This window comes from Scyliorhinus torazame, chromosome 21 (assembly GCF_047496885.1).
Source record: "Scyliorhinus torazame isolate Kashiwa2021f chromosome 21, sScyTor2.1, whole genome shotgun sequence".
NCBI classification, from domain to species: Eukaryota; Metazoa; Chordata; class Chondrichthyes; order Carcharhiniformes; family Scyliorhinidae; genus Scyliorhinus; species Scyliorhinus torazame.
In genome coordinates, this window is record NC_092727.1 from 65,387,980 (window position 1) to 65,401,178 (window position 13,199).

A 13,199-nucleotide genomic window follows, 5' to 3' on the forward strand; every position below is an offset into this window, starting at 1 on the left:
GCCCCGCCACATTTCTGCCCCGACTGGCCGGCGGGAGTCTCCGTAACACCGGCCGGTCAATGGGGTTTCCCATTGTGGGGCAGCCCCACGCCCTCGGGAAACCCCCGGGCACCGGCATAAGGAGACTCCCGCCGGCGGAGAATGACGCCCCATGTCCCTCATGGCAGGCTGGTGCAAAAGACTAGATCACATGGGGTCATGGGTGAACTAGCTGCGTGCATCCAGAACTGGCTTGGCCATAGAAGACAGAGGGTAACAGTGGAAAGGTGATTTTCCGAATGGAGGTCTGTAACTAGTGGTGTTCCGCAGGGATCAGTCCTGGGACCTCTGCTCTTTGTAATATATATAAATGACTTGGGAAGAAAACGTCACGGGTCTGATTAGCAAGTTTGAGGATGATACTAAGATTGCAGGAGTTGCGGATAGTGATGAAGATTGTCAGAGAATACAGCAGGATATAGATAGGCTGCAAAATTGGGCAGAGAAATGGCAGATGGAATTTAACCCAGACAAATGCGAGGTGATGCATTTTGGTCGATCCAATTCAGGTGGGAGCTATCAAGTAAATGGCAGAACCATCAGGAGCATAGAGACACAGAGAGATCTGGGCGTGCAGGTCCACAGATCCTTAAAAGTGGCAGCACAGGTGGAAATAGTGGTAAAAAAAGCAAATGGCATTCTTGCCTTCATAGGGCGGGGTATCGCATATAAAAGCTCAAAATTATGTTACAATTATAGTTGATTAGGCCACATTTGGAATACTGTGCCCAATTCTAGTCACCGCACTACAAGGACATGGAGGCTTTGGAGAGGGTACAGAAAAGGTTTACCAGGATATTGCCTGGTATGGAGGGTATTAGCTGTGAGGAGAGATTGAATAAACTGGGATTGTTCTCCCTAGAGAGAAGGAGGCTGAGGGGCGACCTGATAGAAGTTTAGAAAATTATTAAGGGTATAAATAGGGTGAACAGTTGGAGGCTTTTTCCCAGGGCGGAAATGACAATTACAAGGGGGCACAAGTTTAAGGTGAGGGGGGAAGGTTCAATGGAGATGTGCGGGGGAAGTTTTGTTTACACAGAGGGTGGTGGTGGCCTGGAATGCACTGCCAAGTGAGGTGGTTGAGGCAGATACGTTAGCGACCTTTAAGACTTATCTGGATGAACAGATGGGGTACAGAAGGATACAGGCGGTTGGTCTAGATAGGACACGCGATCGGCGCAGGCTTGGAGGGCCGAAGGGCCTGTTCCTGTGCTGTATTGTTCTTTGTTCTTTTGACTGCAGCGCCGAGAACGATCCTGCTATGAAATGGGGTTCTGTTGCTTTTTTGGCATCGGTGTGAACCGTGCTGCCAAAGCCACATTTACCTCCTATGTCCTGTACTGACGAGTTCAGCTCAGCTTCTCAGTGCAGTAAGAGATCAGGACACCATTTTCAAATCGCCCCAATTTCTGACAAGGTTATTCGATCTCGCTCTTCATTGCTTGGTTGAATAAGCTCAAGGGATGATATGGCCACCTCCTGTTCTTATGTCTCTGTGTTGCTCCCCTGTGTATATTGTCGCCCCTGTGTATATTATCGTCCTTGTATATATTGCAGCCCGTGCATATTGTAGTCCTTGTGTATATTGTAGTCCCCGTGTATATTGTCATCCTTGTATATATTGCAGCCCCTGTGTATATTGTAGTCCCCGTGTCTATTGTCGTCCTTGTATATATTGCAGCCCGTGCATATTGTAGCCCGTGTGTATTTTGTAGTCCCTGTGTATATTGTAGCCCCCGTGTATATTGTCACCCCTGTGTATATTGTAGCCTCTGTGAAACAACTGGACTTATTAGTAATAGGCAGCATGGTTTTGTGAAGCGGAGGTCTTGTCTCATTAACTTGATCGGGTTTTTTGAGGAAGTGACAGAAATGATTGATGAAGGTAGGGCAGTGGATATTATCTACGTGGACTTCAGTCAGGCCTTTGAAAAGGTACCCATGGCAGACTGGTACAAAAGGTGAAGTCTCACGGGATCAGGGATGAGCTGGCAAGTTGGATACAGAACTGGCTAGGAAGGCAGAGGGCAGTGGTGGAAGGGTGCTTTTCTGAATGGAAGGCTGTGACTAGTGTTGTTCCTCAGGGATCAGTGCCGGGACCTTTGTTGTTCATAGGAAAAGAACTGATTTGGAGGAAACTGTATCTAGTCTGATTAGTAAGATACTAAGATTGGTGGAGTTGAGGATAGTGAAGAGGATGGTCAGAGGATACAGCAGGATATAGATCAGTTGGAGACTTGGGTGGAGAAATGGACAGAGTTTAATCTGGACAAATGTGAGGTAATGCATTTTGGAAGGTCGAATTAATACAGGTGGGAATTATACATTGAATGACAGAACCCATAGGAGTATTGACTGGCAGAGGGATCTGGGTGTACAGGTCCACAGATCACTGAAAGTGGTAACACCAGTGGATAAGGTAGTCAAGAAGGCATACGGCATGCTTGCCTTCATCGGCCGGGGCACTGAGTATAAAAATTGGCGAGATATGCTGCAGCTGCGTAGAACCTTAGTTAGGCCACATTTAGAATAATGTGCACAATTCTGGTTGCCACACTACCATGTGGATGCTATGGAGAGGACACAGAGAAGAGGTTTACCAGGATGTTGCCTGGTCTGTAGGGTATTTGCCATGAGAAGCGGTTGGACAAACTCAAATTGTTTTCACTGGAACGATGGAGGGGCGACCTGATAGAGGTTTACAAGATTCTGAGTGGCATGGACAGAGTGGATAGTCAGACACTTTTTCCCAGGGTGGAAAAGTCAATTATTAGGGGACATAGGTTTACGGTACGAGGGAGAAAGTTTAGAGTAGATGTGCAAGGCAAGTGTTTTACACAGATAGTGGTGAGTGTCTGGAACACGCTGCCAGAGGAGGTGGTGGAAGCAGATACGATAGCAGCATTTAAGAGGCATCTTGACAATACATGAATAGGATGGGAATTGAGGGATATAGACTCCAGAAGTGCAGAAGGTTTTAGTTTAGACAGGCAGCGTGATTGGCGCAGGATCGGAGGGCCAAAGGGCTATGTTGTTCTTTATTCTAATAGAGGATTTGCACCAAGTATAATTGTCGTGCCAACTGAGGTGATAGTGCAAAATGAGGCCTGACTGATCCTCAGTCGGGAGGGATTCATAGGTTTGAGGTATGTGGGCTGTGGGGAGAATAACAGGGTCTATGAGAATTATAGAAGCAAGCGTGATTTGGGGAGAAAGGATTTGAGCAGGGACAGGTCTCTGGCAGAGTCTCTGTGAGTTAGAGAATCCCACTGCTGTGCTCATACTGACACTTTATATTCAATACCATTGTCTGGTATATGCACAGTGAGGACAATCAATCATCTATATGATTAGATGACCAGGTCCTGCAGGGTCTGAGTCTATGGGTGCAGAACAGAGTTAGCTTGTTCTCTGATAGGTGTGTATCTGCATGGTTCTGAGTGAGAAGTGACTGTGTGACCAGCTATTGCCTCTCCTGAGTTCTACTGGTTGCAGTTGTTCTGAGTTTGCTACCAGAATCTCTAGTGTAAACCAATTGCCAATCAGATAAAAAGGCAATTTCTTTCCACCTCCTTATGGAAACGTTTGTTAGTTAGTCAGGATTTCAACCAGTTCTTGTCATCAATTAACAGCAGAATTCAAGCCTTGACACAGCCTCAGCTTCCCACTGCTTATCCCTGGCTCCCCTACATGGCGACTATCACCCTATGCCTGCTCCAATCTGCTGCATTACTCCTGTTCAGCTAACTCCACCCCTACTCTATTCTCCTCTCCCGGGGTATTGTCTCCCTGAGGAAAGGGAGTGGTCTGATTTTGTGCCGCAGCGACAGTGGAAGCTGCCATCAGTCACAGCACCTCACTGCCTCCGAGGCTCTGGTTCAGTGGGGTCCTGAATTGTTAAAGAGGGCATTCTCAAAATGGCAGGGACTCGCTTGAATCTCGGCCTCCAGCACATTCCTGGGACTGACACCCGTGCTCTCAATATCTAGTTCCCTTTCCCCCGCTGTTTGTTGAGTAATCACAGTTCTTCATGCATAACAGATCTAAGCTGCGACAGAGAATATAACAAAAGTACAAGATGTGTTTTGGGTGTCACTGTGAGAAGGAGACACAGAGAAAACAGGTGAAGGACACAGGATGTGACAGTCACACATGCAATGCGACACCATGCAGCAGAGGAGGCCTGTAGAAGAAAGCAACTGGAGTTCGAAGCCAAAAGTGAGAGTGCGAGGCAACAGTTCCGGTTTTGGGAAATCCAGGCAGCAGGAAGAGAGAGCAAGAGGCAGAGGGACATGTCGATAGAGCGGGATGGGGAGAAGGTGCTGAGAGGACAGAAAGGAAGCGACAAACCTTTCAGGGCTGGCACCGGCAGACGTTCAAAGTCACCTCTCTGAAATGCCAGTGTTTGGGGTTGCTCAGGACTCCCCTGAGTGGCTGCCTGTGGCTGATGGACTTCAGCCTCTGCCACCTGCTTTACTGCTTCACGTTCGGCACCTGTAAGCTGGGCTTCCTCATGTGATTCTCTGAATTCAGTATCGCCCAGGTCCTCTACACACTCATTTTCTTCGCTTGGTTTTGGGTCTGCAGTAGCTTCCAGCTCAGACTCAGCCTCTTGAACACTTCCTTCTGTCAAGGTCCCTTCTGTTGATTCCCTTGCGTCATCTCCAGTAACCAGGCGCAATGATCCAATGGCCTCAGGAGAAAGTTCTCCCATTTCCCGTTCCTTAGTCTCAGTCAGTTCCTGGTCCATAGGTTGCTCTGAGATCAGTAGAACTTTGTGATCCATATCAAGATGTTCTGTTTCCTCATTGACTTGTCTCTCTTCAAATCCAAAGCTTGCAACTTCCAGCCCAGGCACAACAACTTCTAATGCCTGTGGACTGTCCAAAGTAAGCAGTGCCTCCTCAGTGACTGAAGGGGTTATAGCCACAACCTCCTCAGTCCATACAGTGCTCAAGGGTACAGGTGGTTCCTGCAGAATTGGACTAGCTTGCTCATTCGGGCCTATCTCAGCCTCCATCTGCTCGATGATACTCTGTTGCTTGTGGCTGTGCTGAACCTCAACACCGGCTGTGGTTAGACAAGTAAAGGCCGCAATTTAATGGAGAAAATATCTGGTGAAATTCTGATACAGGGGAGGAAAGCATCCCCATCCCAAAATAAAAAAGAACAATGTGTGGCTGTGCAATCAGTTGCCTCTTTATCATTCCATCCAGCTCCTTCCCGATTCTTGCGAGCTGTGCATCCTCTTCCTGTTGGAAGGACTGGGAGAACATGTCAGCAGCTCCGAGAAATAATCAGCATCTTCCCAAAAGGAGGAAGGAAAATCGATAGACATGGCAGCCCTCAGGCTCCTTGTTCACCACCTTGAGACTAGGCCGAGGACTGCAGGCAGTTCCCAGGCCCCTTACCAACCAGCCTTTGGAATAATGTGTCGTCAAAGTGCAAAGGTCAATAATACATAGAATGGAGTCAATGGGTTATCAAATGGGCAGACAATAAACACATTGAGTTGTGAGAACAAACAATACATTGAGTGATTTAGAGCTTGGCAAACAATTGTTTCCATAGAAACAGCTGCTCCCCCCAGACACCCCTCTCCCCAGTCACGACTTTCTCCCCAATAACCCACCTCCCAGTCACCCCACCCCGCCAAGTAACCCCGCCCCAAGACACCTTAGTACCCCATTACCCCCTCTCCCCAGCACTACTCCTCCTACAATGTTCCCCCTCAGACACCACTCCCCCCCAACAGCCCTCAGGAACCTCCTCAGACACTCCTCCTCCAGACGTGGATCCCAATTGAGGTGGTGTGACCTGAGGGTGTGAGTGAGTGACACTATGTTTATTAGCTGACTGATCTGGCAGTATGAGGGCTGGTTTGAATGAAGAAACTTCAGCCCATGCGCAAGGAAATTTACCCACAGAGAGGCGATTTGTGCAGTCCTAACCTTTAATGAAAATGCTCACACGTTGCCTGAATTTCAATCAGCTTTGGATCAGTTTGGGAACTCCCTTTCATTAAGGAGGTTGATCTGGACCACATCCACTTGCCCTGGGCTGTGAGCTACAGCACTGTTTATTCTTAATGGCTTCAGTTAGTTCAGTAAACTAGCTCCAGCCTAATGGATAGTGAGCTAGCCTGTGTGATTTAATGTGTATTAAAGTTTCATTTTCACCTAAGCCCTGTAGCACTTTGCGTTATTTCCTTAAGTTTGACCTTATTGTTTTAAACATTTACCATCTCTGGGGAATGTCTGTGCAGATGTCAGGTAACAATTAAACCTGGCTTTGGATCACATTGTCTAAACACAAAAAGTGAATGCTGAGGACATGTCTGCTCAGTGGGTTTGGAATCATTCTGAGGTTGGGAAATACACCATCAGTTATTCGGGCAGACATCACGCAAATGTTGTTTCTTTGAACTCACCGTTCTTGTTCTTCCTGAGCGCCCTGTCCTCCAGACCCATTGCAAACCCAACACAGCAGAGGTGGATTTACACTTTGTGGGGTCCTGTGCTCAGCATCAGTTTTGGGGACCGCGCCCACCCTGAGGCCCACTTATTGCAGATACCCTCTCTTCCCTCCACCCCTTGCCTACACTCTCTCTTCCCTCGTACACACCCTCTGTTCCTTCACCCCTTACACACACTCCCTTCCTCTCCACTCCTCACACATTCTCTCTCTTCCCTCACCTCTCGCACACTCTCCCTCTTCCCCACTCCTCACACACTCTCTCTTCCTCTTCAATCCTCATGCATGCTTTTCTCCTCTCCAGCCCTCGCACACAGTCTCTTCCTCTCCAGCCCTTGCACACACTCTCTCTTCTGATACACCATCAATATTACACGGCGAGTGATGAACGTAACTGAGACTTTAATACACTAAACAGCAAGCCTCCTGCCTCTGGACCCGAACTGGGTCGGAGGTGGAGACTTGCCACCTTTATACAGAAACCCGAGGGGAGGAGCCACAGGCGGAGCCAGCCTGGACCAGCCCAGGCATGTACAATTACAATACAATGCCATACAATGCAATAACATGGTTTATCACATTTTCCTCTCCAACCCTCAAGCACTCTTTCCTCCTCTCCACTCCCCGCACACACTCTCTCCCTCTCCAGCCCTTGCACACACTCTCTCTTTCTCACCAACCCTCATGCACTCTTTCCTTCTCTCCACTCCTCGCACACTCTCTATTCCTCTCCACCCCTCGCACTCTCTATTCCTCTCCACCCCTCGCACACTCTCTATTCCTCTCCACCCCTCGCACACTCTCTACTCCTCTCCACCCCTCGCACACACTCTACTCCTCTCCACCCCTCGCACACTCTCTATTCCTCTCCACCCCTCACACACTCTCTATTCCTCTCCACCCCTCGCACACTCTCTATTCCTCTCCACCCCTCGCACACTCTCTATTCCTCTCCACCCCTCGCACACACACTCTATTCCTCTCCACCCCTCGCACACTCTCTATTCCTCTCCACGCCTCGCACACTCTCTATTTCTCTCCACCCCTCGCTCACTCTCTATTCCTCTCCACCCCTCGCACACTCTCTATTCCTCTCCACCCCTCGCACACACTCTATTCCTCTCCACCCCTCACACACTCTCTATTCCTCTCCACCCCTCGCACACACTCTATTCCTCTCCACCCCTCGCACACTCTCTATTCCTCTCCACCCCTCGCACACTCTCTATTCCTCTCCACCCCTCACACACTCTCTATTCCTCTCCACCCCTCGCACACTCTCTATTCCTCTCCACCCCTCGCACACACACTCTATTACTCTCCACCCCTCGCACACTCTCTATTCCTCTCCACCCCTCGCACACTCTCTATTCCTTTCCACCCCTCGCTCAGTCTCTATTCCTCTCCACCCCTCGCACACTCTCTATTCCTCTCCACCCCTCGCACACACTCTATTCCTCTCCACCCCTCGCACACTCTCTATTCCTCTCCACCCCTCGCACACACTCTATTCCTCTCCACCCCTTGCACACTCTCTATTCCTCTCCACCCCTCGCACACTCTCTATTCCTCTCCACCCCTCGCACACACTCTATTCCTCTCCACCCCACGCACACTCTCTACTTCTCTCCACCCCGCGCACACTCTCTATTCCTCTCCACCCTTCGCACACTCTCTATTCCTCTCCACCCCTCGCACACACTCTATTCCTCTCCACCCCTCGCACACACTCTATTCCTCTCCACCCCTCGCACACTCTCTATTCCTCTCCACCCCTCGCACACTCTCTACTCCTCTCCACCCCTCGCACACTCTCTATTCCTCTCCACCCCTCGCACACTCTCTATCCCTCTCCACCCCTCGCACACACTCTATTCCTCTCCACCCCTCGCACACTCTCTATTCCTCTCCACCCCTCGCACACTCTCTACTCCTCTCCACCCCTCGCACACTCTCTATTCCTCTCCACCCCTCGCACACTCTCTACTCCTCTCCACCCCTCGCACACTCTCTACTCCTCTCCACCCCTCGCACACTCTCTATTCCTCTCCACCCCTCGCACACTCTCTATTCCTCTCCACCCCTCGCACACTCTCTATCCCTCTCCACCCCTCGCACACACTCTATTCCTCTCCACCCCTCGCACACTCTCTATTCCTCTCCACCCCTCGCACACTCTCTACTCCTCTCCACCCCTCGCACACTCTCTATTCCTCTCCACCCCTCGCACACTCTCTACTCCTCTCCACCCCTCGCACACTCTCTACTCCTCTCCACCCCTTGCACACTCTCTATTCCTCTCCACCCCTCGCACACTCTCTACTCCTCTCCACCCCTCGCACACTCTCTATTCCTCTCCACCCCTCGCACACTCTCTACTCCTCTCCACCCCTCGCACACTCTCTATTCCTCTCCACCCCTCGCACACTCTCTATTCCTCTCCACCCCTCGCACACTCGCTATTCCTCCCCACCCCTCGCACACGCTCTATTCCTCTCCACCCCTCGCACACTCTCTATTCCTCTCCACCCCGCGCACGCACACTCTATTCCTCTCCACCCCGCGCACACACTCTATTCCTCTCCACCCCTCGCACACTCTCTATTCCTCTCCACCCCTCGCACACTCTCTATTCCTCTCCACCCCGCGCACACACACTCTATTCCTCTCCACCCCGTGCACACACTCTATTCCTCTCCACCCCTCGCACACTCTCTATTCCTCTCCAACCCTCGCTCACACTCTATTCCGCTCCACCCCTCGCACACTCTCTATTCCTCTCCATTCCTCGCACACACACTATTCCTCTCCACCCCTCGCACACTCTCTCTTCCTCTCCACCCCTTGCACACACTCTATTCCTCTCCACCCCTCGCACACTCTCTATTCCTCTCCACCCCGCGCACAGACACTCTATTCCTCTCCACCCCGTGCACACGCTCTATTCCTCTCCACCCCTCGCACACTCTCTATTCCTCTCCAACCCTCGCTCACACTCTATTCCGCTCCACCCCTCGCACACACACTCTATTCCTCTCCATTCCTCGCACACACACTATTCCTCTCCACCCCTCGCACACTCTCTCTTCCTCTCCACCCCTTGCACACTCTGTTCTCCTCCATTCCCTCACACTTGCTCTCTATCTGTCCTTGCCCCCACCACCAGCAGTGGCGTAGTGGAAAGATTTGAGGTGCAGGAGCTCTTTAGAAAGTGTGTTGGCCGATTATTATCTCAATATTACCAAAATATAAAATGGGCAGCATGGTAGCACAAGTGGCTTGCACTGTGGCTTCATAGCGCCAGGGTCCCAGGTTCGATTCCCTGCTGGGTCACTGTCTGTGCGGAGTCTGCACGTTCTCCCCGTGTCTGCGTGGGTTTCCTCCGGTGCTCCGGTTTCCTCTCACAGTCCAAAGACGTGCAGGTTAGGTGGATTGGCAATGATAAATTGCCCATTAGTGCCCAAAAAAGTTGGGAGGGGTTATTGGGTTACCGGGATAGGGTGGAAGTGAGGGCTTGGGTGGGTCGGTGCAGACTCGATGGGCCGAATGGCCTCCTTCTGCACTGTATGTTCTATGTATTCTATGACGTTGTTTTCCTATGGCAATCATTTGGGTTCCAAATGTCAGTAAAACAATGCTTTTTAATTAAGAAAATATCAGTCCTGGTTGCCATTTTATTTCAAAGCATGAATCATTGAGAATCATTAATCTTTAGTGTAGCTAAAAATTCAATCTGTAACTATTTAATTATGTAATTTTAAACTATTGAAAACATGAATTAAAGGGCTTGACCAATAAGATATGGAACAAAACTGGGTAAATAGAATTAAAAAACAGATCAACCACAATGGCAGAACAAGCACAAGGAGCTGACCGGCCTATCCTAGTTCCTAAAAAGAAACTAATGAATGGGCCTTGGCACATGCATGCAAAGATTCATGCATCAAACTCTATCTTCAGTCAATTCAAACTCGCCCAGATCTCAAAGAGCTATTAATGACAGAAACACAGAAAATACTGTGCAGAAGAGGTTAGTCAGAGAAGTCAGCTAAATTAATGGCTCGCAAAATACCTCTCTGATCTTCTTCAGCGTTCGACGTTAAATGTAATCAGTGGTGGCGCAGTGGTTAGCACTGCTGCCTCACGGCGCCAAGGTCCCAAATTTGATCCCGGCCCTGGGGTCACTGGCTGTGTGGAGTTCACACATTCTCCCCGTGTTTGCGTGGGTCTCACCCCCACAACCTAAAAGATGCTCAGGGTAGCTGGATTGGCCATGCTAAATTGCCCCTTAATTGGGAAAAAATAATTGAATACTCGAAATTTAAAAAAGGTTATCAGAATGCGGTGCCTCAAGCCAATCTAAGGCCATTTCATAAAATCATAGAATCCCCACAGTGCAGAAGGAGGTCATTCGGCTCATCGAGTCTGCACCGACCCTCTGAAAGAGCACCGTACCTAGGCCCACTCCTCGGCCCTATTCCATAACCTCACTTAACCTGCACATCCCTGGACACTAATAGGAAAACTTACCGTGGCAATCCACCTAACCTGCACATCTTTGGACTGTGGGAGGAAACTGGAGCATCCGGAGGAAACCGATGCAGACATGGGAGGAACGTGCAAACTCAACTCCACACAAGTCACCCAATCTTGGAATCGAACCCGGGTCCCTGATGCTCTGAAGCAGAAATGCTAACCCCACTGTGCAACACTTTACATTTAAGTGTTAACATTCAAGGAGTCAATATCTAAAGCATTTATGCCCACCACTGGGTCACCTTTAATAGTGAAAATAAATTCAAAACATATCTGAGTTTTTCTGCCACTAACAGAACTTACAAGGTTTCACCATCCATTTTTGACATTGAATTGTGGCTTTATATATGCACAATCTTGCCAATGTTTTACACTTCCTGAAATATTTATTTTTTTGAGCTACTTTCTGACTATTTATATAAATAACTTTACTTTTCATACCAGAACTTGGGCGTCATTCTCCGACCCGCTGGGGGGTCGGAGAATGGCCGTTGGCCGCCGTGAATCCCACCCCCGCCGGTTGCCGAAGTCTCCGAAGGGAGAAAGGTCTGCGGGGCGTTAATGTCGCCGCTGCCGACGGAGAATGTCACGGGTCTGCGCAAGGCAGACGATTTTCGGCCTGCCGATATTCTCCCTTCCGGATGGGCCGAAGTCCCGTCGACGTGATGACCGTTCACGTCGACGTAAATCAAACCTCCTTTTCATCGGCGTGAACCTGTGCTCCAGGTTCACGCCGACCAGCGTGGAGGTGAGTGACGGCCTGGGGGGTTGGCTCTGGGCAGGCGATGGCGTGGCCGCAGTCTGAATGCGTGAGGAGAGGTGTGTCTCAGGTTGTGTGTGTGTGTGTGTGTGCGGCGGGGGGGGGTTAGAGTGGGATGGGCTCCGGGGGAGTGCCGGGAGGGGGTCCGTGCTGGGGAGGGGGATGGGAGGTCCGTGCCGGGGAGGGGGATGGGGGGTCCGCGCCGGGGAGGAGGTTGGGGTCCGTGCCGGGGAGGGGGATGGGGGGTCCGTGCCGGGGAGGGGGATGGGGGGTCCGTGCCGGGGAGGGGGATGGGGGGTCCGTGCTGGGGAGGGGGATGGGGGGTCCGTGCCGGGGAGGGGGATGGGGGGTCCGTGCCGGGGAGGAGGATGGGGGGGGGGCCCGTGCCGGGGAGGGGGATGAGGGGGGTCCGTGCCGGGGAGGGGGGGTGCGAGGGCAAGTGAGTTAGTCCACCTGGCCAGGTGCCAGCCTCCAACAGTTGGACCCATGCGGTCCATGCCACCTGGCTGGGGGGAAGGAGGGGATATGGGCAATGATGACATGTCGTCGTTTCCCCCCCCCCCAACCAGGCCGTCATGTTTTCCGATCATCCAGCGATGTTGGCCGCCGTGGCGGCAGCCGCTAATGTCCATGTTGCCTTGGATCAGGAGGAGGAGGAGGAGCGTGCCAGAGAGGCGGCGCAGGCTGCCGCAGAGGGGCAGGCAGCAGCCGCCCAGGCTGGAGTGACACCTGACCGACAGGACGAGGAGGGGGAGGAGGACGTCGCGGCCCCACGGCAACGGAGGCACCTGAGGGCGCCCCGTGTCTACCGGCCCAGGCAGTCATACCAGGACCTCACGGACCGGGAATGCAGGAGGAGACTCTTGATGAGGCGGGAAACCGTGGCACACATCTGCCACCTGCTGGCACACCTGTCACCGCGTGGCACTGGCGAGGGACACCCTCTCCCCGTGTCCGTCAAGGTTACGGTGGCCCTGAACTTTTATGCAACGGGGTCATTCCAGGCACCGAGTGGGGACCTGTCTGGCATATCGCAGACATCGGTGCACAAGCGCATTCGGGCAGTGACAGATGCCCCATATGCCATGGCGCACCGCTACATCCGCTTCCCCGTGGACCGGGCCAGCCAAGATGCCCGGGCCGTGGGCTTCTCTGCCGTGGCCGGGTTCCCCATGGTCCAGGGCGCGATTGATGGGATGCACGTCGCCGTGCGGCCACCTGCAGATAACAGGGCCATGTTCACCAATAGGAAGGGGGCCTATTCGATGAACGTACAGGTGGTCTGCGACATCCGCATGATGATCCTGCAAGTCTGCGCCCGTTACCCAGGCAGTGTACACGACTCATACGTGTTGTCGCGGTCATCCATCCCCAGCATGTACGAGGGACG

The 13,199-nt window shown here is 51.6% G+C and overlaps 1 protein-coding gene across 4 annotated transcripts in view; it reads right to left on the bottom strand.

The window, feature by feature from the left end:
* The window catches only part of maptb (microtubule-associated protein tau b), a 300,500-nt gene that overhangs the window by 153,225 nt on the left and 134,076 nt on the right, over window positions 1-13,199 (bottom strand). For all 4 annotated transcript variants that reach the window (XM_072486888.1, XM_072486889.1, XM_072486891.1 and 1 more), the window contains one exon: window positions 4,390-5,109. In XM_072486888.1, the coding sequence (XP_072342989.1) occupies window positions 4,390-5,109 (720 nt within the window). The remainder of the gene's footprint in view (window positions 1-4,389; window positions 5,110-13,199) is intronic.